The sequence below is a fragment of the Gasterosteus aculeatus genome, chromosome 21 (genome assembly GCF_964276395.1).
Source record: "Gasterosteus aculeatus chromosome 21, fGasAcu3.hap1.1, whole genome shotgun sequence".
NCBI classification, from domain to species: Eukaryota; Metazoa; Chordata; class Actinopteri; order Perciformes; family Gasterosteidae; genus Gasterosteus; species Gasterosteus aculeatus.
In genome coordinates, this window is record NC_135708.1 from 10,492,994 (window position 1) to 10,518,680 (window position 25,687).

At 44.0% G+C, this 25,687-nt stretch overlaps 1 protein-coding gene across 4 annotated transcripts in view; it reads right to left on the reverse strand.

Annotated features, from left to right (window-relative positions):
* vav3a (vav 3 guanine nucleotide exchange factor a) overlaps positions 1 to 24,569 on the reverse strand; it is a 66,578-nt gene extending 42,009 nt beyond the window's left edge. For all 4 annotated transcript variants that reach the window (XM_040167223.2, XM_078095652.1, XM_078095653.1 and 1 more), the window contains exons 1-2: positions 24,078 to 24,569; positions 12,501 to 12,617 (exon numbers count right to left, since the gene is read on the reverse strand). In XM_040167223.2, coding sequence (XP_040023157.1) covers positions 12,501 to 12,617; positions 24,078 to 24,284 — 324 coding nt within the window. In that variant the 5' untranslated portion in view covers positions 24,285 to 24,569. The remainder of the gene's footprint in view (positions 1 to 12,500; positions 12,618 to 24,077) is intronic.
* Positions 24,570 to 25,687: the final 1,118 nt, after the last annotated feature.

Sequence of the window (25,687 nt, forward strand, 5' to 3'; positions counted from 1 at the left end):
CTACAAAAGGAAGCAGCAGAGGCAGCGATTTATCCTGGATTTTGGGTCCAGCTCAAAAAAACACTGGATCCTACAACTCCCATAATGCAACCCAATAGCCCCCCAGTTTTACATCCCTTGCCTGGTAAACCTCAACATCTGGAGTTCTTAACGCAGGCTTCCTGTCAAAAAACAATTAGTCCATGATAACATCACTATGACATCATCAGGGATCCATTATCAGAATCCAGACGATTGTTAGCGAGACATATACTGAACAGACATTTTCACAGGTTAAGTAGCAAGTGACAAACTGATCCTGTCCCAACGCCGCCAAAAAAGCTTTCAGGCGAGTAAAATAGAAACAATCGGTGTGTCTGTGTGTGCCCGTGGCTTGTGAGAACCTCGGCATCACAGACTGAGGATCAATGATCATTTTCTTCTTCATTATAAGCCTGCTAGTAGCTGAGGAAATATCCTCCACTCAGAGACAGAAGGAGGCGTCCCACAGCGTCCCCTGATTGACTTCACCGCTGCTATTATCGCCGAAGCCATGCTAAAGACATAACCTCCTCTCGCCGCCCACTTCCAAACCAATTTACAATACAGTCTCCATTGTTTCATCCCATTGACATGACGATCTCATTCCCTCGCCGCTGAAACACTATCCTGCCGTTAACTGACGATGAAATGAGGCAAACGGGGGGGCGGGGAGTATCTCCCAGGGGGGTGGTTCAGTTTGAAAATATAAACTCTGCTTTTAAGAGTTCCTCAAACAACCGCTGTTTAAAAGCTGCACATTTCAGCTCCTTGTAGACTCATTTGGGGAGCCAAGACATGAAACACTCGCCAAAAACCCGTTACCAAGTGTACGATCGGGTTTGAGTGGGTTGTCTGCGTTGTAAACGATGTCCTAAGGCGGTCAGTGAAAATCCACATGGACATTCCTCTGGATTCTTTTTTCTTTCTTCTCAGAGCCTTTGAGGCTGCTGTCACTCAGGGAGCCCCTAAACATCGGGTCTATAAGGGACGACTAAATGCTGAAATCAGTTCTGAGGATTGACTCCTTTAAGCATGAGTAGGAGGAGGTGTAGAAGCTATGGGTAAATCATATGATTATTCAATCTATGTTGTGTGTTTAACCCACATGTACTCAAAAGGTATCAATATCTGAAGGTAATCCACGTGACGCAGCATGGTGGACACTAATGTGCAATGGTGCAATGCTTAAATACATAAACTATGAGATGTGAGCTCCACTAATATCTCAAAAAATAGTATTACACTTTTTGCAAAACATCGAAATTTAAATGGCAATAGCATTGCAAAGTCATAGATCAATTGACAGGTTGTTTGCCAGCGCATCCATTTCATTATCTTCTTTTTATACAATATTTCTTTTCTTTTTTTTAAACTAAAAACTGAAAGCAGCTGCGTGATTATAGTGGCACTGATTGACTCATTCGCGCTATAAAGGGAATCATCTTACACGAGCTTGAAACACATTTTTGAGACAAAATGATGCAAATTACAGGAAATCAGGAACGAGACACCCGGCGATTGCAATTAACTCATGAGAGGATTGAAAAGCCAGGAGGTCTGAAGCGCCCAGGAGAGCCGAACCCGAGGAGCTCTCAGCAAGGCAACCGCACTGAGCTCGGAATGAGACATCTCACGTGGCTTTTCTTGTATAATAAATTGTCCGTTAGTCTCGCTGCTTAAATAAGCCAGAAACATACTTCTCTGATATATTTAGATAATACCTATAAATGTAGCTCTGCCATTTCTGAGCCCCGGCAGCTTAGGCCTATAGTTTCCTGGCCAACAGACGCCACGCGCGGCATCTCTGGCTCCTACTTGCACTGTGATTAATAACCACACCGGCAGGAGGTAAACAAAGGGCTGACGCACGGTTATCCATCTTCCGGCACCTCGCACCGTCATTCATCACGGCAGTTTACATGTCAGCCATTTTATTGCCCTCCTCCTTCGATGCTTGATTAAAGTGTTGACCGGAGCCACACGGGCAGGCACTCAAAGCGACAATGCCATGGATTCAAATCTCCAAGGGAAACAAGTAAACATCTCCATTATTGTCAGTCTTTTAACTGTGAGATCAACTCTGATCTTAAATGGTCTTTGATTGCTCGTCGTTTTATTATCTATTTTAGTGTATTAAAGATGATGCAGGCGTAATTAATTCATTAACAGCTGCTCCTATGATCGCTCGATCAAAAAGCACGGCTGCAACAGAGATGAGCATCCGCTCACTTGTGTTCACTCTTTTCGTTAAAATTCTGATGTAAGTCAAAGTAAGTGTGGGGAATCTCCTTGATACTTGGTACAAAACGTGACACATCCAAACCGACTGATGAAATCTCAGCCCGGCTTCAAAACAGCAGAAGAAGAAGAAGCACAGAGAAGAGAGAAGCAGACTAATCAAAGAAGCCTCTCTCCTCCTCTGCAGCACTGCCGCTGAAGCTCCGGCCACAAGCAGCCAGCATGTCACATCTATGTGGCATAAGTGGGTTAGCATCACTTAGCATACCCCGAGGAGCTCCCGTTATAATCATGAACAATTAAATACGCACTGTTTCGATCTCACCGTGCAAATCCTTCACATTAGTCTCGCGGTTGTGTGGAGTCTCGTCGCGCTGCTTCTCGGTGACTTTTTCGCTTCAATAGTTTAACGGCAGAGTAAAATACGGCACTTTGGAAGCATTTTACAGACGCAAAAAAAATCTATAGAGTAATGTGATATCAAAGCATGAAATAGCGATTGATTGGGTTTCACCAACAGGGGGTGAAATGTATGGTCTTTCCTATTATCACATGGACTCCACATTTTTTAATCACTTGGAAATGAATAAAAACTGAAAGAAGCGATAATCCTGAGGTTTCATTCCAAAGCTCACAATTTTTCCTTGTTTGGTTTTATGACTTAATATATATTTTAAAGTAATGATATTCCCGTGGGCCACGAGGGTGAATCTGAGGTTGGCTTTCTCCCCCGGCAGCCAAATGTTTTTAAACCGCAATCGACAAATAGTCAAAACTCAATTACAGCAATTGAACATTAGCAGAGAGAAGTATGGGCAGGATACTGTGATTTGGGTGAATGTGCAGAAGGTCGGAAAACACTACAAGATAAACTTTATGTTTGATATTGCACTCCTGGCCAGACGGAGATATTTTATATTAATCAACACTTCCCTGAAGCCATGAGCTGTAATGGATAACTTGCAATATTATCTACAATTGCTTTTTGCCATTAAAAGTCATCACGTGACGGCGATGCGTGGACTGTGTGGACGACGTAGTCTCCGTGGCGCCCTTGTTGGTTCGTGGACTGTGTTTTGTGCGCCATTATTATCTTGTTTTTCAGCAACGACCAAAATACTTGCTGAAAAGCACAGAGAAAGGGTTAAAGTTGTAAGAAAAAAACTCCCAGGCGGGGAGACTTGTTGGTGGAAACGCGAGAGTTTATGTTCTTCCACTTTGGCTTCACCTTTCAGAGGACGCAGAGGTTACGGTCTCGTGACTTCCTGTGATTGTCCATGAAAATAACGACAAGCTTCTCTCTCCAGCTCGGTATTAATGTTTTAAAATTAAATCTGCTATGTCCTCATAAGTGCTACTCCTCAGAATATTATTTTGTCGTAATGCTGTTAAAAGAGCTTTTTGTATCCATCACGCTGCCTTAAATTAATGTCAAGAACTGCAGTAAAAAGCAGACCGGTGTCACAACGGCTGTTTTTCTCTTTAAAATATACAGTGGCCATTGCAGATTCCTTCTCATTGACTTTCAGTGCTGTGAAACGTGTCAATATGTTTATTTATTAATTATAAAGAATTTTTTTTGCCCGAATCTACTGCCCGAATCCAAACTTTTGATGTGATCTTTTCGGGTGTTACATAACACGTTGGTGTAATGTGAGGCGGTTTCAGATTTTCTAAGCAGTGTGGAGGCTGGAGATTAGCTTTTAGAAACGCTCCCACTTTGGATGACGGCGCATCCACCCACTCCACCTCCACCTCTGGGATGCAATGCAGAGAAAGAACACCCCCCCCCCTATGGTGTGAGCCTTGAGCATCTGGAAAAAGCATCGCTGACATACACACGGCCTTCTGCAGTATCTTAACGTTACAGAAAATCATCTCAGCGAGATCAGAAGAAACGTCCCAGTAAAATCCCGTTTGTTGAGAGATGACAGGGCTGCAGCCTGCGGCACCTCATGAAAGATTCAGAACAAAAAGTTTCTTAAAGATGCGTCAGCTAGGGATCGCACTTGTTGAAAAGAAAAAATTACGCTCACTCGTCTTCCTTCAGATGAAGCCGGCAGGTGTTCCAGAGCGACTTGCCTTGCCGCGGGGAAGATGGTGGACTGAGGAGAGTGAAATAAACATGCAAAATCTAAACACCACTGCATCCCAGCGCAGGGTTGCCCATCTGGAAGAAGAACACTGTGGGCAATTCGTGTTCTGACTCAGATGCTCCTCGTACAGTCATCAGTAAGCAAGTTTTAAAGCTCCACACGCTGAGACTAAACTTGAGGTTTGTCTGCTCTGTTTTTAAAGTGTGACGAACGGTGATATCGGATGTTTCTTGCGGTTAGCAGAACTTTACACAAATGTTGGATTGAGGTAGCCATGATTGTTTACTAGGCATCATGTCTCCTGGACTCACAGATCCACACATATTTTACAAAGTGAAATCTTTGTAGTTATCACACAACTGAATATATATGCTTTACTCCAGTTGAGAAAAGTCTCCACATAAATGAATAGTTTGAAACGTTGTCTAGCAGATAACCCCAATAACTCCAAGAAGTCATTCATAGTGACATTCATGAGACCTTCCTCAATTGGATAAAACCATGTGTTTTTTTTTGCTTCTACAGCAGCATAATGGTATTTCCTAGCTTAAAGGCACAGAAGATTTCTCACCATCTCAATTGAAGCTGCAGGCAACAAACATTGAGTTGATATTCTGAGGCCTTTCTAAGCCCCCAGGTGTTCTTCCTGTCAAGGTGGAAAAGCCTCCAAAATACCGTTCAGACCACAGCCGGCAATGGCAATAACAGTGAGAGAAAAACAATGCTATATCGATATATATATTACAGCAGAATCAAATTTGTTGTAACATTTGAAAGGGTTCAGCTTCAGGGCAACACAGATAAATATTGTAGAAGTTATAAATGGTAAATTGATTACATTGTTGTGTTTTCTTATACAGGGATCAAACAGCATATCTGTCAATTACAGGGCAACAACAACGCATGAAACCAAATGTCATTTTGAATAGAAGGCTTTCACCAGCCTTGCAATACCAACACTGCAGCCTCACACTCTGTGCGGTTTTAGTCATGGTGAGAAGTAGGTCTGTAGTTCCATGTAGCTCGGTGATGAAGCTGGTGGGGGGGGGGGCTGTCAGAAAGTAGGACAGGGAGGGGAGGGGTTTGCAGACCTGCACTTGAGTCTTGTAGTCTTTGATCCTGACCACGGTGGCTTAGCTTCACATGCTCTCTGGCTGGCTCAGACCCGGCAGTGGCCTATAAAAAAAAAACCTCAAGAGCAACACTTAAGGATGCAGAGTCTGCACACCCAGGTCCCTGCGATCAGATACGCAGATCACACTGGCCCTACTTCCAACCAGCACTCGCAATCTATGAAAAAGCAACATGTGAGTTTAATTGATGCAAATCCTGGAATTAAAGTTTACATCCTATGCTGCATTTGTCTTTATTCTTCTCAGTGGTTTGCAGTAAAGATTTCAAATCTAATTTTCCTTTTTAATGGCTTTTACTGGAGGACTACCTGCAGTGTTCATGTGTTACGCGCTCAGTGGGCGGCTTCCCTTTGAACTGCTATGGGGCGATGATGGACACACTCTCTCTCTCACACACATCAGCAGACAGTACATTTCAACCACTCGGTTCCAGGAGCGCCCTTTTTGCCTCGCTCTCTCTGGGTGTTTCCCAAAGTCAGGAACGCTTCCTTGCCTCCTCTTTTCAAACTGTATTATATATATATAACATTTTATCTTAATACCACCGGGACAAACTGGTGGTGACCTGAGCATTGTGCTTCAATGTTCCCTGTACCTTGTTCCTGTGTGCTTCCAGGCAAGATCTTGGTTTGATTAAAAATTAATTTGTTTGAATTAGTGGTGTTGCATTTGAGACCTACTTCAACAATCGTAAAACACACTTGAATCAAACAAACTGGTACGTCTCAACTGTTGCTGGCTTCTTTGTTAGTGCTAAATGAACGAGTCCTATTTTCTGTCACTTAGCAATGGAAATTCTTTCGGAAATCTGGGACAGGAAGTGCATTGCACGTGTGGGATTGTGGGTGTGGGGTGCAGAGGATACAAACGTGCATCCTCCGCAGTAGAATTCACTGACGTGTCCTCCTGGGTATTCAGGCCCCTTTTGGGAAACAGCGTGCGTGTCGCACACACACTTTCTCACATTCACACAAACACATCAGCTTCCAGGGGCCGGGGGCCCGGTCACAGGAAGAGCCGGTGCATGATAGAGTCTCTGACAGGACGGCACCTAAATAAGCTCAGATGACGAAGGGAAGTCCAATTGTGTTGGTCAGACACCAAAAGAGGCTTTACTGAGAAATGCAACACAACAGGGGAGGTAGTTTTAATTTTGACAGCCTGAGGAGGGATATGTGTGTGTGTGTGTGTGTGTGTGTGTGTGTGTGTGTGTGTGTGTGTGTGTGTGTGTGTGTGTGTGCACATGGATACTGCTTACACTGGTTTTAATGCACCATTACACCTGAAGCTGAATCTTAACACAGTGTATTCACACACACACATCCACAGGGCTCTGTGGTGACCGTTTTCACTTCCTGTTTCCTGCCGCTCACTGAGACCTGAGATGAGTTGGTCCTCAGGGGAGTCAATGCGAACTCTCACACACACACACATGCACACGCTGCCACATAGCCATTTACAGACATGCTCATATACTCCCACATTTACATGAGAAGAATTTCTATGAATATGTGTATAACGTTTAATTGAAAAGGGGAAATGACTAGCTAGATTTTTTTCTTCCGGGCAGTTCAACCACAACATTACCGGATTAAAGGATATCCATGGGTGCCATTGTAGTAATAGGTATGTATCTCCTATGTGATGGTTTCTCCGGCTTAAGACACCCAGCGGGTACAGAGAGATCATCAACGTTTTTTCTCTGACACCCTTTAGAGGCACAAACAGTCAAGGTAAAGATACTGTGATTTCAGAGCGCATCGTTCTCCAGTAAACACACATCTGGATGTGTATCTAAAGTTCTGACTGAACTCAGTGGTGAAAACATTGGTGGTGAAACACAGTAAGAAGTATGCAGGTTTTGATTCTGACCTTTGACGCCTCACATTTAGAAACCAAAATGTAATTCAATGTGCATTGCAGCCTCTCACAAAAACCATTAGTCAGATAAAGCTCCTCATACAGCATCAGGCTTCCTTGCTCAAGCTACGCACTTGCATTCGATACTGCTGTGTTATTGATCAGGAACAATTACTTCACCTCCCAGAAATGATCCGCGCTGCCAACTTTGCCATGGCAGACAAGGCGTAACTGATACTGGTGTGCCAGTGAGCCAGCATTCCCAATACAAATGGAATGCAGCCGTTATTAATGTTACCGCTTACGCCTGCGTTTGATCAAAAGTCCGTCAGAGAAAGGTCTGTTGTGCAGAAATAACATCAAATAGATTTTTGACACAGTTGCAGGTTTCTACCAGTATGAGGTCCACATTTCTGTGCCTATAAACCTGCATGAATTCAATGAGGCCCGTGTAATTGTATTTTCTTTTGTGATACAATAGAAAGGCAATTGAAACAGCATTTAGACATTTAATTGGAAAGTAAGGCTCCGCACTACATGCCAGAATAATAGATCTACACTAAGTGGCGTCACAGCTCTTTTGAAACTGTAATTGCGGGTTTGACCTACTGACACCTATGAGGCTATATCTTTAAACCTCTTACACCACAGCAGAAAAACCTCTGAACGGACTGGTCAGGGAGGAAATGCAAAAGGCCAATATGTGATGTTTCTAATAAAAGAACAACCTCATCCTAATAACTGACCATCCACTACACTGTTTTTTCCTGTAGGAAGCTATCGCACTGCTGCCTCTAAAGCGATTGCAGACGAGTGGTACTGCAGCTTTAACCTGCAGTAGACACACCCCAAGTGTCCTTTAGCTCGCAGCAGACACATGATATCTGACCACACGGATCTGCAGGGGAGAGTACAGCTGAAGGACAAAGGACAGACAGAGATGATGGGACGGCTGCTCGGCCTTATGTGGGTTCCCGTGGTTTAATTTATCACAGTCAACTGAGGAGGAAGACACTAATCAATACACCCTCCCTGTCTGCCTACCTCTTCCTTTCCGTCTTGGCTTTCCCCTCCCCCGGGGCTTCCATTTTCCAACCCCCCCCCACCAAAATAATCAGAGTCTTCTTCCACCTAAAAGAGACGGCGGTGGTATATGGTGAGAGAGAAGAGCCCATTGGGACTGAGGTGACACTGTTGCTGTATGCAAAGGTCAATAGTGAGTAACTCGTGAGGCTTTTAGACATGTTTGCCCATAGGAATATTCTGCTGAATTTAGCAATAACAGGATTGGGTTACCAGTCTGTGCAGAAGTCTCCCTTTACCTTCTTTACTGGAACAAACCTACTTCAATACAAGAATAGACGGGGAGGAATATTTCAGCATTTGTCTGTGTCTGATTAATAGACCCGCCACACAGTATCTACAACGAACGCGCAGATGGCCGAATAGAAAGCAGCTGCAAAAACAAGAGCAGGCCTTATCAATCCTTATTGCCAGATTATCTACACATTGTTTGGCTCAACGCATGCAGGTCCTGCATCTCCAACCCATTCAAGGGAAGTGGCGGTGCAGAACAATTTGCATAGTCTACCAAGAATCGTAAAGCAGATGAACTGAGGTTACTCCACCTTGTAGGAATCAGCCCACGTGAAGCTCAAGTACGGTCTTTAATCATACTTTTCATGTACTTTACAGGTTTTGATATTATATTCAGACAAAAAAAGAAAAAGAAATATGACCCAATGCTTTTTTACAAAACATTAAAAATTAATACTTTGGAAAGAAATACGCTTATATGCTTTCTTATATTAGTTGAGAACAAGAGATGATGAGAATGCATCAATTTTGAGACTGGAAAAGAAATAATATGCTGTAATAATTGGGGGCCGCTGTGGCCGTTTTACTGGCATATAAGCATGAAATACATTCTGCATAATTATCTGAGATTGCTTTATTGTATTAATTAAATTGTGTTTTGTCTGTTATTGTACGGTTCCCCACTGTTTAACAGAAGAATGTCCTGCTCGATGCCCCAGATTGTGTAACTTTAACGGCCACATTAGTCAAAGAGCTGGTTTCAGTGTGTTGCTAAACGGAAGTGCGCTGCATTATTTAACAGGTCAGTCCGTGACACCACATTTTTCCAAGTACTAAGCAATTGTCCGTCATGGGACTGGAAAGCTCTTGTCAGCACGGATTCTTTTTTCGGAAGGAGCTGATATGAGAACTAGCTATAAAACGGAAGAGAGACTATTAGTCATTCACAGCATGTATTTTTTCGTAATCAAGGATCCATGACATCGTCACACGCAGTCAGAGTGTCAGGTGACTTCGGGGGGGAACGTCAGAAGAGCTACATATTTGATTTACTGCATGTAGACACTGTTCCTTGAAGTGTAAAAATGATAAACAATGAAAAACAAACTTGCAGCGACAGAAGTAGCTCTCAATATCTTCCCTGAATACCGCCAACTCTTGCTCCTTCTCTGCCAGGTGCGTATCAGTGTGTGAGCACGCCCTGTGCAACCAAGTTTCTGTTCCCCCTACAGGGCTCACAACCCTTCATGTGTCTACAAGACAGATGTGCAAACCAGATGTTCCTGCACTGAGGGGAAAGGGCTACAGACAGCCGTGCTGTATTTGTCAGTTTCCCTTCCATTGCACCGTTGTGCGGCCTCGGTTTGGGTCGGAGAATACCTACAAGTCCACATCTCTTCCTTTTCAGAGCTGGATTCCTCCCCAAGGTGGAGTCGAGCAAACCGTTTCTGGCTGCGTGGTAAAGGTTGCCTCATTTCAGTTCAGTTCAAAACATGTCCGGTATGAGAACGGGCAGAACAATAGCTTAAGAGAACAACAGCTGGAGCCCAGAGAGCGAGAGATCCATCTAGTATACCATACATGGGTGTTTTTATTCAGTAGCATTCCGGCAGCTACATTTTAAAAACAAGAAAGAAAGAAAAACAGGTGAGTGGCAGCTTCTCCCGTCCCTTCTCCTCCTCGCTCCGTTAGACTCTGCAGAGCCAGCCGAGCGAGGATTTCGGGGGCCTGCTCGCTGTCTAATTTCCCGAGATGTTAAATTCACTCTGGGCAACGTGGGATCCACTCAAGAGAGTCATCTTAATGTTGTGCTCGAGCAAAATGAATTCACTGTGGGAAATAAGGCAGATATTGCACAAGAGAAAAAGAGTTTAGCATCTCATCAGAAACTGGTCAGGAAGAAAGCGAGAAATTGTTTCATGTAGTGGAGTATTCTCAAAATAGAATCCCTAGACGGAAACAATATCGAAAGCAAAGTGCTTAACCAACTGGAATATTTAAGCAATAGATCAGAATTAGGGGAAAAACCCAATGATACATCTCATAGCATGACTCACCTACTGTATGTTTCTTATTAGGACGCTGCAGCCAGAGGGAAGCTAGCTTAGGTTAGCATGCTGCACATGGTGGGGAACAGCTCGTCAGGCATCGCCGAGACATAAAACTGCCTTACAGTACTTGAAAAGTTCAATGGACACACGGTAATTAGTTTGCTAAACAATACAATACAGATAATAGCTGTTTTTTTTACACTTAGCTAAGCTAGCTGGATGTGGCCTCATCATTAGCACACAGTCTGACTTCGTTTTTGTATAACTATATGTGACCTTTTCCAGAAGCAGCTTAAACCTTTAAACCCGTGTTCTATGACGGTTGGTTTCTTTAAAAGCACATGAATCTAATATCACAAGGATCAGAAAATCCACAAAGCATTTTTGGGGGCGTTTAAGAAAGAAGATTTGTTTTGGAATATCCTGCAGTAATTCACTGAGCCACTGTTTGTTCTTCAATTTTCTTCTGAAAATATTTCCCAATAAGGGGGAAGAAAGAAGTTGCGAAGGTCCAAAATGTGATTTTAATTACATGAAGACTTAATAAATAGAATACTTAATGCTCTCATCTTCTTGAATCAGCTCGGCACACCAGCAAAAGCGAGCGTTGCAATAAGGAGAAAAAGGTGCTGCTGGTCATATCGAAAGCCTTTTTCATTTCCCTTATCTGTTCGTCGAAATACTTTTCATAAGATGTGGAGTGTGTTGTCCCGGTAGTGGCTTTTTTTCATACATATTGCATCGTTAAGAGGCCATCTGAAGTCCTGTATCGACGTATCATTAAGTCAAATCCTTCATTAAAGCTTCATTAAAGTGTCGGTTTAGCTGCTCAATGTTTCCAACAGTCCAATTAGAAAACCTTTCATTTTACTGCAGCAACAGTCTTCTTCGCTCAGACCTGGTTCTGGTTATCTTTGTTATCGTAACCACAATATTTCACTTCTGATATGAAGAACATGACGATAACATCCCTTTGTGTTATTATTCTGGGGCAGATTTACCGCATGTGGTGTATTTCTTTAATCTCAGCTGATAAGAATATGACCGTCTCTTGATGTTCTATAAAGGTGTGTGCCATTAGATGTAGGAATACGATCACTGGTCAATCAGTGTGGCGCTGTGCTTCTCCCGCTGACACATGTGCACACATCTAAAAAGAAGATACACAACCCTGTTGTCTCATAAACAGCATGCACACCAGCGTCCGGCAGCTTTGTTCTCTCTCTCTTTTCTAAGTGAACCTCCTGTTGACTTCAAGTGGGCAGCAGCAGGGCCGTCAAGGAGCCGCAGACAGAGTCCGATCAAAGTAATGAGCCAGACTTGTAACCCCTCGTAAAAGTCTGCGCGCTGAAGCGGATTCACTCTAATGAGAGGAAGCGATTAAACTGCTGGGTCATGTTGCTGACTTCGGCTTTTGCTTGGCGCTTAAGGAGTGTAAGGCAATCTGCAAAAGGAAGACCGTGTTGATTAGCCCCAGCGATGTCAGGAAGGCCAGCTAATGATGCTGAAGGCCATCCAAGTTGCTGTTACAGTGAGAAGTACAAAAAGGGACTAAACACATGGAACGGCTGATGTGTGCACCTGAGTTCTAATTTAAAACCCCAAGTCCAAGATAAAGGAGCTCTCTACCCTTTTATAAATACATTTGCCCACGTTCCCCAGCATCCACTGTAGGCCTAAAGGCACATTGGCTGATTCAATTCAGTCTCTGGGGACAGCTAGCAGACACAGTGAGGGCCACGCCGTCGTCGCAGGGACTCCGAGGCCTCTGCCTCACGTCTTACCTTTCCAAAGTCTCTGACGTCGAACAGGTCAAAGGCCTCGAACAGCTCGCTCTTCTTCATGCCGAATACGTCGCCGCACGCCACCAGGAACGTCCTGATGTTCTTCAGGCACAGAAACTGCGTTGGGAAGACGGAGAAGGTTCATCTGTGAGCGATTCGCCGAGCAATAAACATGCACAATTTTTTTTATATTTCCTTTCCATGTTTAACGCCACAGAATGGGCTCACGTGCTGCTGTTCTGCCTGCTACGGTGCAGCTTTCACTCCGGCTGTCTAATCAGGGCAGGCAGCAGAGGACCTCCTGGTCCCACTGGAGAACCCAGGCTCTAAAACATGGATTCATTGCTGTTTTACGGGCCCCGTGAGGGCGTCTTGTTTCATTGATATCGTGTATTTCCCGTGGAAATAGAACAGTGGAATGACGGGTAATTAGAAAGAGAGGATTTATCCGACCACGGAGACGGATGGAGGGATCGGATTTGCTCCGACTAGTAAAGAGTGATGTAACTGCAGTAGAAATGTTGTTTAGATCTCTCACCTCTCTGTTTGGAGATGATCACAAACATTTAGTTTGTTCACTTGTCATTTCATCTACATATATTTGCCATTTCTGTCCTGCAATGTTATGTTAATTATCAGCTGGCACATCAGGAATAACCCAAGTTTGATATATATTTTGCTTGTATGCCAAATAAATAAGAGACAAACAATAAAGCTCCCAGAGAATGACCAAACTCCGAATGTTTTGTATTAAGCTTTCATAGTAAATTCAGGGGAATTAGGGTGTCAGTTTGAGTGAATTATGTCTCTCAGCTCATCGTGGTGTTATGGTAATTTGAGCCTCATATCCCGAGATGCTAACAATGGTTGTTGCCAATAATCAGCTGTTTTTTTGTTCGCTGTAAGCTTAATTACAGGCCCAGTCGCGAGTGCACCTTGACCTGAGCAAATTTAATCAAACAATCAATAAGCAACTCCTCTAATAAACAAGGTCATCCACTGAGTGTGTTTTCTGCCGTGTCTGCATCCTAAATCAAAATCTCACTCATGTTAATGGAGCTTCATCCAGAAACAATTTATCCAAATGATGCAGCCATTAACGCTGAATGCTCCCCAATGAAACAAAGACGACGGGGTTGGGGGGGGCCCAATATTATTATATATATATATTAGGTGTGGCTTTCTAAGGTGGTTTGCTCTCTTTCTGAAGAGTGGCAGGCAGAAGTGGAGGGAAAGGTGTCAAAATATGGTAGTTAGCCAACGTACGTGTAACTTAAGCTGCTTGACTTTCCTGTAGTTGATACAGGATGGAATAAAAAAGAGGGCTGGTGAAAGAGTGGGGGGGGTTAGAAAATAATGGTGCTTTTCACTGTGACCTCGCTGGTGAATGTGCATTTTTCTGGAGACGTTATACACTGCAAACATCATTGTTTACCCTCGTTGTACATTTTCAATATGTTGGAGGGATTAAAAGTTGATATACATGCAGTAGTTATAATGATAACACAAATCAGAACATATGTAACGGGGATGATGGAACTGCAATGATGGAACAACAACAACAGCAGTAAACAGCCAATTCAGAGGGGTTTGTGAGCCGTTGTGTCTGCCCAGCTTCTGAAATAAACAACGACTACTGAGAAACACTGGATTCCTCTTGATTTAAAGGAAGATTTAAAAAATGTGAATGCTAAATTATTATTTTTATAGTACGGGAGCACGGCAGGAGGAATCGTTCCAAAGGCAACATCGTTCTGTTTTTAGATTGATTGAGTCATTTCTTCTACAACGTGACTTTTAGTTTAGTAACTGCATCTACCGCCCTCCCTATCGAACCTCATCTCTCAACTCTACGCAGATACTTATTCGTAACACATTGTCTCATCACCTCCTTCTCCTTTTTCTAATTCTTGGGTAACGGGTTTGCAGGAAGCCGATTTCATTAGGCTTTTCCTGTTTCTCAAAGAGAGCACACCCCCATGTGTCTTCCAGTCCGCATGCGGAGCACAAACTCAAAGGCCCGGCCTGCAACCGTGTTTGACAACTGAGACTTAACAACTGTGAATAATTGAGTCCGTGTCATCTTCGAAATACAAATACCTCCGGAGAAGAAGCTGCCGGACTTCCTCTGTTATTCATGACACACCTTTGCACGGCCACACATGAAATATGAAACGATTGAATTAGTCTTCACAGACGGCTTCAGAAATGTAGAGAACCCCCCCTCCACAGATAAGAGGCAGCGCAGAGCAGCGAGTGAATAATATTGAATGTTTACACTTGTACACATCACTTTCTTTTATCAGACAAGCACATCTTGTCTGCCTGGAGTCTCTGAGGAGTCCCAAAGGACTTTGGCATATTATCTGAGGGAAGCAGCTTCAGAGCGCGCATGTGAAAGACGGTGTCTCTGCTACACTGAGCGCAAGACAGTAGAGGGGGAATTGTATTAACAAGAGTGTAGCAGTACGAGGCGGGAAGCAGTAACTGTTCCGCTGGCAGCTTTTCTTCTGCATTAGTGACTCTGGGGCTCAGGATGTGAACGGCCTCACGTGTGTGTTTCCACATCTGTATCCTCATGCATGTAGCCTATAGAGCAGGGAAAAAAATTGTCCTTTTCCTTCACATTCATGGGTAAGAATTTTTTTGTGGACTATAGAATAATGTGGAGGTCGGTCCACTTAACATGAAGCCACAGCCAGCAACAAGTTGGCTTGGCTCAGAACAAAGACTGTCTCTCTATGAAAGACAATTGTTGTGTGTAGTGTTTGGGTATTTTTAAAACATTTTATTTGGAGAGGGCGCCTCACCGACAGCATTGCTTTGTATCTTTGGCCTTGGCTGCTTTATTACATTGAGGTAGATATATATAATTATTTTGTTTGCATATGTCGGTGGGTGAGAAACAGGAAACTAGCATCACCTATTCTTGCACTTCAAAGGAACCTGCAAATAACCTCGTTGTGTAGAATAAAGACTTAAATATAGATTATGCAGCGACGTCTTAGCAGAAGCTCCAAACACACACGTTGATGAAAACGCTCAGCTTACGGAAGACCAGTGTATGGAGGCATTGGAATCCCACCAGGCCAGCCATCTGGAATATGAGGGGGAAAAATATTCCTGTAAGACAAGCCATCTCGCTGCGATGAGCCAGGTCGTGCTCTGTATCCACAATACGTATCCAATTTCTGCTTAAGTATTCCTCGATACAAGTCAGAGCTCCATAGCAACAAGCTGGAGCCGTTTATGGCCCCCGCGTGCATTGTGGGGCTTAATGAAATCCTGCTCTTGTTCTCTGCTAGATTTACGCAGTAAAAGACGGCCGGATCTCGTCTATCTCACCGCCTGTTGAGCATCAATTAATAGCAATCAAATAGATGAGTCTCTTGCAGAGGGAATAAATGCCGGTGCAAACAACCAAATGAGGTAATTCAGGGCTCTCTCGCTCTACTCAGTAGTGATGGGGAAAGTAAAGAGGGATACTGTGAAAAAACCCTGCTTAAGCAATGTTAAGGGGGAAAAACGCTAGTGATAAGTCTGCCAGTTGAAAAACCCCGCCTGGATTACGTCGCCGAGCTATCGTCTCCGGAGTGAATGACATAATGTGCGCATGCCTGCTCTGCAGTCGAGGCTCTGGCACAACCAGTGGGCGTCCAAGCCATGAGGTCACATCCATGTCATGCTGGAGCTTCTGTCAGCTGCGTCCAGGAAACGGGAGGTGGAACGTTGCCGAAGGTCCGACGCCCTGCTGCTCTCTCTCTCTCTCTCTCTCTCTCTCTCTCTCTCTCTCTCTCTCACACTCAAGAGGTCGGCTGTTGTGAACGTTAGTGTGCAGCAGCTTTTGAATTTAGGGGGGGGGGGGGAAGAACCACGCTCAGTGGATCCATGGTTGTGCTGAACCTTGAAAGGAGAAAACCCACATGATTGAAAAACACTGACCTAGCATGCAGATGGTCTTTCCACTCGCTTTTTCCGGGCACTTTCGTGACTCCGAATATCCCCCGCTAGTTAGTGACAGCCTCTTTATCGGCCCTATAACTTCTCAGGTTTCCGGTGGGGGACCGTTCTGTTTTGACAGGAGTTTTTTTTGGTGAGGAGAGTCATCTGTGTTTGCAGGAGATATCTCTCTGGGAGGCTCCTGCTAATCCTTCCATTCAGCACGGTAAGTAATTGTAGCAGAAAAGTCATTGTGCTAAAGAAAATGAGAGCATGTGGCTTTTTGAAGACTAAATGTAAATGCTGCCCTATTAAAAATGTTTCTTTTAACAATGGACCACTGGATGATCACATGACTTGCACATAATAATAACCCACAGAGCCATAATAGACCAAGTATATCCGGCCTTTTTAGCAGTGAACAACCGACAAAAGTCACCAACCCGCTCAAAGAAACAGTGGAGCATTTTCTGCCAAACAACACATAAACATCTTCCCCAAAATCTGAAATCTATTCCTTTAAATTTAATAAAAAGGTTATTGTAGTACTGCCGCATAGCTGTATCTCCTAAAGAAGGAAATTCCAGCGTGGTTGGTAATAATTACTGTTCCAATGCACTGAGATCACTCCACTTCTTCATGTTCTCAAAGTCGTCGGGCGACATTATCATAAATAGAGGTCACCCAAACTGCGAGATCAGCTTTAGCGTGAAAAATCTCGTAATGGATTGAAGATGACAGAAGACTGCCTTCCCGATATTTCTTCCTCCCAGCACACGGAGGTTGTGGCAGCCGGAGCTTGGATTTCTTTGTCTCCATCACAGGACCAGATAATGCACAAAGGCGTATATAGTTCTTTCATGTAATGACAATAAAGGCAATAAGGGAAAAGCCAGCTCCCTTCTCCTGTAACTCCCCCACAACACCAATGAGTGTCTCAGAGACCATTTTCCATTAAATCCTGGTGTTAACCCCGATGACCCCACTTATACATTACGCTTTCTCCAACCCCCCACTAGATAAAGGAATTGACTTAGTGTTACTGTGTGAGATACGAACCTTCCAGGCTACAGAGACCCAGGCCAAATACTTTTATCTCAAGAGTGTGTGACTAGCTCTATATAGGAGGGTGACCAATAAATTCAATGTACACTCTGAATGGTCAAACATTGCAGCAGGATGCCTCCTCCTCTTCCCACCGAGTTATTCGCCTTGGAAGATTGTGTTAAAAAGGTGTGAATAATGCTCTGCTTTGCCATTTGACAGAGCCTGGTCATCTGCTGTCTGACCTGTGTGTGTGTGTGTGTGTGTGTGTGTGTGTGTGTGTGTGTGTGTGTGTGTGTGTGTGTGTGTGTGTGTGTGTGTGTGTGTGTGTGTGTGTGGATTGCACTACGGCTGATACAAATTCAGCATTCATTGGGGGTCTAAGATGCTAAAAGTACAGCATTTTTGATTCTTACATTTTATTGCCAGAAAGCAGCCCCATCAAAGTGCGCACACAGCATTGGTAATGCGTAGGCGCACATGGCCGTGTCGTTTCTCTTGATCCACTGTGTGTCATACGTGTAAGGAGCCAGTGCTATTCCTATTGCACCCTTTCCCTCTCTGTCTCCGTTACACAAATACAGACACTCCTCTTTCCAACAGACTACAGTCATCCATCACTTCCAACGTCAGCCAATCAAAGCAGCACGCTTCATGCATCCGTCTCTGCTGAAAAAGAATATGCTCTGCAGCAGGCGATACCGGATCCTTACACTTGTACCGCGTTATGCATCTCATATAAACAAAGAGAAAAGAGGTCCGACACAATCTATTTTTAGTAGGATGTAGAGGTTTTAGTTTTTAAATCAGCTTTTCTGTACAGCTCGATCCAGTGGTCTCCACCTTCTCTTGGCTCCAGGTTTCCACTGCAGTGAACCTGACAGTAACACACTGCTGCTGGCTATCAACACGGTTGTACGTTGGTATCATCTGGAAGTAAATCTACAATTCCTGACTGCTCACTGACTTCCACCAAGCTTAACACAAAAAAAGAAGGTTACAACCACTTTTATCGTTTTCACAATTCTACCGTATGCTGTTTGGTCCCCTCTCAAGTGCCTAAGCCCCTGTCTACACTTAAAATGTCACTTACAATGACGATTGTTTGCCAGTGAAGACAACAGACAGTATTGACTTACTGGGAGCTTTCAGAGCACTCAACAGTGATTAACTGAACCGTCCACGGCCAGATTGAGTAACATAATAAACATTGATTGCAGGTACATTCTCCACCGCCACATCTCCTAATAATATCAGCATATACATTATCCATACTTTAATGTGCACTAGACCATAGCCTTTACCGGTTGGCTGTGGTGCAGCCTTGTTTCCTTGGTGACGCAATGGAAGGTCAGTTCGCCCCCGCGCACGTGTTCGTGCACGAGTGAGGTGCATCGCAATAAGAGTCGTTGTCTGCATCCACGTCAATGTACATAAAGTACGGAAAATGCATGCCACCGCGATGACCCGATGGAACAAAGCTAACGCGGCGCGACTGCATTCGGCTGGGAAAGGGGAGGTCGATGGGGGCCTTTCATGGCTGCAGTAATGTGGTATTAACACACTGACAGGTGCAATCCTTTCCTCAAAGTGAAGCAACGAGGGGAACCGAGCCACAGCAACTCAAGGGGTAGTCATGGAGGGACTCGTAACGCTCACAGTGCATACCCAAAACGCGCAACGTGAGCTGTGAGCAACGTCTAAATGCAAATCCACTGGGGTGAAGGTATGAGTATGCATACAATATCGATAGAGAGTATAAAGTGAGCTTATGGCTTCTTGTTCACAGAGAGACAACCCAGAAAAGGGCAGCAAAAGAAGCGGCGTTGCAGCAAATTGACACTATGAGAAAATAAAGTCTGACTGGATGCAAATAGTGCCACTAACTGCATGCAGGCTTTCAACATTCGGTTGAGAAGCTGAGCTGTGAACTACACTAAAGGCTTCACGTGTTGCGCTGTGGTTTGTCATTGCCACAAAAAAAGGAACATTTCAAATATGAATTAGGCTCCACTGCAGAACAAATCACAGAAAAGCACTGATTTGCGTTATGGACTAACTGCTGTTCAGACACAAAGTGGAGGCTGGGAGCTGCAACTATTGATACAGAGATAACGTACGGTGGATCTCATCCAAGAGCGCTGATACGGATTACATGCGTACACACACTCACATGCAGACATCCACAAAGTATTATCAACCTCTTTTAACGCCTCATGTGATTACACCTCACTTATCTATGACCTCTTTTCTGATTTTCTACCGACTACCTTAAATTTCTGTTGCCATGACAATCCCGAAATAGCCTTCTCTAATCTCTCTAATTACACGTTATTGCCTAATCTGAAGTCTAACCCACTAAATTGCACGTTTTTTTTTTTTTGTTATTCAATGTTTTTACAAAGAATCTCAATCTGTTATGTCGAGCCCACGTGAGGGATGTTATTGTGCGCAGCCCAAAGGAAAATCAAGACATTTCTTTCTCTGTCTTTCTCATTCTCCCACGCTCTCTATCTCTCGCTAACTTTTGTCTCTGCCAGTGAAGAGAGCTGCGGAGCCTTTGAAGCAGGCTGCACGGCGTGTCTGTGTGTGTGTGTGTGTGTGAAGCCGGCATTTCTCCTCATTGTTCGACGTCACAGAATTTGGATCCGGGCCTGATAAAATATACATACCCGTATGTACCATCTCTAACGTACAATATTGTTGTCCGTGCAAATGGAATTAGAAAAAAGTCTAAATCAGACCGGTTTACCAATTTCATACGACTCACCTGCAGCACACCTGTCAGAATAAAACCCGTAAACGCAAATCAACTCTTCTATTTATCGAGCAGTCGTCATTCAGCCGATTTTTCATTCATGTGCTTGAAAATATTCTCTAATAAATCCATCATATGTATCATGTATCAGCGGCTTTCCAAGTGTGTAATTCATACCCGCCAGTCGAACATTACTGGATCTGTACACCACCAGAATGAACTGATAATTAATTCATAAGTGGTTAATTAAGTCTTCATTGCAGCTTTATGTTGTTTTTGAATATGCAGAAAATCAACGAAGCCTTTAACTCTCCTCTTTTGGCGCAAAACTTTCTGAGCTTGATGCTCGTTATAATTAGACTTTCCTTCACTTTCACTTTCTTTGATGGCGGCTCAATGAAGAGAAAAAGGTTTTTGTTTTGCAGCGTGAAGAGCGCGGCAGCTTTTCTCTTCATTGTGTCTGACATGAGCGCAGCGCTTTGGTCTGCGCTTGATCGAGGGCATGTTTAGTTCTACTTCCTTCCTCTTTTCCATTTCCTCAATTCATGTGCATGTCGAGGCTCACGGCCTAAGTGAGGTCTGTGTGAGAGCGACAGCAGCCGCCTAAAATCCTGTGTGATGGAGAACAAGGCAACAGTAGGCTTAACGAGTTGGGTGCAAATTTCCAGATTTAAATTTCAATCAAACCACACGTGCTCAGTTTAGTGTTTTGTTTGTGTTTTGTGTGAACAGAACGGATGGCTCATTGTGCCAAGCCTGTGAGCTAGTTTATTTTTAGCACGCGCTTTAGCTAGCAGCACTATGACAGAATAAAATACGCTCAAAAGGAGGTTAAAGTCTTTGATACCGTTTTAGACAAGCAGCGTTTGGAATGTGTTGTATTTGCAGTGCTCTCTGTAAAAAAATGAGATTCAGCAGAGCTTTAAACCCAAATGCGCCAAGAACCAGAACAATGGAGATTCTGCATGCTTAATGTAAGAACACATTTTATGCAACGACAAGTATTGCATGGTTCCTCATAACGGCGAAAACCGCTGATTTTCACAGAGAAAAAAAATGCATCTACTAACTGTGTGTTACTTTCTTTTGTATAGACATAGACACACATGTATATTGCGGTGGTCAGACTGTGTCTTGACTGTGTAATGATTACAACGCTGCTAAAACTCGCCGTCAAAGAGGTTCAACATTTTGCTTTACACTCACTTTAAAAACCCTCAACCGGAACCTTTAGCTCTTTGTTCCAAATGTTTTTTGCACAGAGCACACGTGGCGTCCTTCATGTTTTACCACAAGAGTAAATAAACTAGTGGCGACAACACCCTAATTTCACTTCTGCTGTCTGGCTCTTTATTCCGCCTACCTGAACAGAAGTGACTCCCTACTGTATACAGCCCGTTAAAATCTCCCCCAAAACACCGTTAAAATGAATGAGAAGCCGCCTGTCTTGATGCCAACATCACACGTGTGAACCCTCCAGAGCATTGGGCCTTAATTACGCGGCCTCCACCGCGCACGGTGGGCTGGGCCTTCGGGGCGCTTCGTGTCCTCTGAGATGCGTCTGCGGAGGGCAAGCAGAAGCTTTGTAGCTCTGTCCCTTCACTGCCTTTGTCTCTCCATCGCGCGGGTCCCATGGGTGAGTCCACAGCGGCGTCCCATGTGTTCTCATCGGCCAATGACAAAGTAGCTGCCACGGCCCTCATGAATTATGCAAGGTGAAAGGGAAGCGACTCCGCCCTTAGTTATGTAAATGTAACTTTTAGGAGACGGGGGGTGTAAAGTTGCTGAAGGGGGGTACAAAGAGTTGGTATCCATGGTGTGGTATGGTGTTTCCCTAGGGTTTACAACTTCAGTAGGGGGGGGTTGTCGGTCCGCTGCTGCGAGGGCCACGCTGACATGTTCTCGCATATTGCGTGGGAATCTAACAAAAACATTTTTTTTTTAAATAAAAAAAGGGATTGCACACTTTTTCAACACTGTGATCTGCTGATGTACATATGATATAGCAAAGCGCTAGAACCAATGAGTAATATTGTATGTTTACAGATGTACATTTTGCATGGATGTATGTGCACATTTTGCCACTATTTGTTACAACAGCGGCGTCTGGTAGGTTGTTCCCTGTAAAAGAAGAGTAACTACAGCGGTTGGTGTTTCTAATCACCATAATCGATCTGGCAAAGAGACCAGGACTTTCCGAGAACCCTCACACTCTCCCCCCCCCGGGGGGGAAACGTGGTTTACAAACACTGTGTGACCCAGCCTGACACAGGTGAACTTGCACAAGTGCTTCGTAAGTGTACGGGACCGCCTGAGCCTGCTCATGCTAATTTAACCCTTGACGGTAGCTGCGTCGTGTGAGTAAGCCATCCAGCCATGCATATAAACTCTGTCTATAAATAACCCTGTCTACTGTGGGCCGGGCCGGGCACTGAGCGTAATAATGGTTCACAACCTCTCTTATGCTTGGCAGCGCCGTTCCATGTTATTATGTCATGACTGACAGCAAACGCTGACCCATTGATTACACTCAATCGGTAATTGTATTGCTGCTAGCATGACTTCAAACAGTAAATGGACCAATCGGCCTCTCGTCTTCCAGTCCCAATCGAGTTCCCTTTGAGATCTACGAGTAAAAAGATCCTTTGATAGTTGATTTGCATTGCCATTGATGACGTTAAAATCGTGTTTTTGTGTGTAATTGCACTGAAACCTGATCCCTTACTCCCCATTGGTTGTGGATTACATCAATAGTTACATAGTTATATAGTTAATAAATGTTCTGAGGAGAGCGTCGTAGCATCAATACAATCTTGGTGTCTGTCTGTGTGTTACTGGTACGGTCTCATTTTTACGGAGCAGGTCTGCAGGCTCAGTATGTGAATGTCTACCTCACTCTGTGCTGACACCGAGCCAGACACACATATTCGCGGTTATGAAGGCGAATATTAATCTGCTCATAGCTGCACACCGGCTGCCCCGTCCCTGTTATTGAAACAGATGGCCTATCGGACAAACAGGAGAGCCTTGTGGCCACGGCTCTTTCTATATAGATGTTTCAAATTTAGCCACCAAATTCCCCAATATATATGCGTATCTATCAGGGGATCATAATTACATTTCAACCCAATATTGCCCTCTCATAATTAAAATGTGTAAGATATCTGATTATTTATTTGTTGATAATCCTTTGACATAAATGACCACCACTTCCCTGTTTGGGATAGTTACCACTGGTCTCTGGGAAGACTGGTTCTCACTATGAATTACTACAATAAACTTAAACTGGGAACAGTAATGTAAGGAAGTCTGTTTTATGTTATGTTCGCTCTTAGTATGACGTAAAATATGCCCCGATAGATGGCCACAAAATTCCCATTAAGTCATTGTCAATTATTAATATTGATTATTTGCTGACTGTATGAAATGTTCACGTAATAAAGTAACAATAATGGGCTAGTCACAGCGGCAGGGATCGCCTTTAATCTTCGGCTATATCCTATCACGAACTAGAGCGAATATCCTATAAATGTAGCCTATATTATTGATTTATTCCTACCGTTTTCCGCGACCATCAACATCCACTAGGGGCGTAAACAAGCGGCAACCAAATCTTTTAAAAGTTTACATATTCCAAAAACCAAGAGCTAACTTGTGTATTTGATGATGCCGAATTTCATACACAACTGCTGTGATTTGGAATCTTCTTAATTATAGACATAATACGGATGTTGATTGTGCCGATATGCCAAAGAACGTTAAACAAGCGCCGTGGTTGCCGACGTCTGGTTGCGCTCTTTCGGATCAGACGTTTCCTTTGCCTTTCGCTCCTTTACCTGTGACATCTGCGGTCGGAGGTTGATCTCCTTGAGGTTGATGGATTGGGGTCTCAGGTTGTTGAGCAGGTGGCAGAGGAGGACTCCATCCCGCAGGGTCTGAGCCAAGTCGAATACCTGTGCGGACTCCCACGTAACCCGGTGGTTAGCGGGAAGCACCTTGCAGTTTATTAACCACAGCGCGCATTGCCTCCAGTACTCCATCATTATTCTGACTTCAGCCGGACGCGCGTCAAGGGAGTCGCTTCTTTTGAAGCAAGTGGAACTGCTGGCGGCTCGGCGGTGCGTCTCAAATCGCCTCCATGCCGCATCCGCCAACTGTAGGACCCGATGAAAAAGGGGAGCAGAGCGAAGGATGACAGTCCGGTGTGCCGCGGCTGTGGATGGAGCTCTGCCTGCACTCTTCCTCTCTCGATCTCTCACTCACACATGCACACACTCTCTCTCTCTCTCTCTCGCCCTCCCTCTCTCTCTCTCTCTCTCTCTCTCTCTGAATTGGTCTAAATGTCTCTCCTCCCTCCCCCCTCACCCTGTTCTTCACTTCTTCCGCTTGCCACACAGAGACTTGTTGTGTGCTATCTGAAATGACAGTCATATATGAAATAATAAGTAAACCCTACAATAAAAAAAACATGCATTTCTCAAATTATATCAACAAACATGCAAAAGTTTGCAGCCTTTATAATCAAGCATCATGTCAGAGGGGTTGGCTGTATATGCAAATCAATCCGGCTGCACAGGGAGTATAATGTTAGGACTTAGGACTATTCCAATTAATGATTGAACAAACCAAATGAGTCCATCCCGTATACAGAGCCTGTTATGGTTTCCAAAAAAACAGTTAATGACTCATAAAGCCATCGAAAGTCTTTGCGTGACATAAGGCATCATGAAGTGAGTTGAAAGTAATGTATAGTTCAATAGCAGTCTTTGTATTGCATTAAGTGAGAGGTTGAGCCATACATCACATGAAAAACTTTTTTTTTTGTAACAACAGTATTTTCATAAAAGGGCTGCAGAAACGTATGTCGAAGAAGGCAATTATGTGTTAAAACATACGTTTCCCCCAAAGAATTAATATGTCTAACTTAACCATCAAGAAAATGCATTACCCCGCTAATCATCTCACTGAGAAGCCAGCATTATTGGCATGACTGAGCCAATATATGCTCTAAGTCAGAGGTCTTCAACAGGGGGTCCGCGACCCCCAGGGGGTCCGCGGAGGTACTGCATTTTTGGTTGCTGATGAGAACTTTTTTTTTAACCAATTTTTTTCCCACTAATTTAAATGTCTTCAGAATCCACAACACACACACACATTCATCTTCCCACAGCAGCTCTCTCAAGCGGGGCACCGGTTCACTCACAGCACCTTCCATGCCGATACGACAGCACACCAGCCAATCAAATCGCGTCTATGCTCACGTCTAAAAAGCGCGAAGCTCCAAAATAAAAGATGACGGACCAAACTCTGTAGAATAGGGGGCCCCTGCTTCATCCCGCCATCAGTTTTGGGAAACTGGTTGAAAACCCCTGGTCTAAGTGAAGCTGGGTCTATCTTGTGTTGCCTGTGTGAGATAATGCTGTACGCCTTCTGCTCCATTCATGCG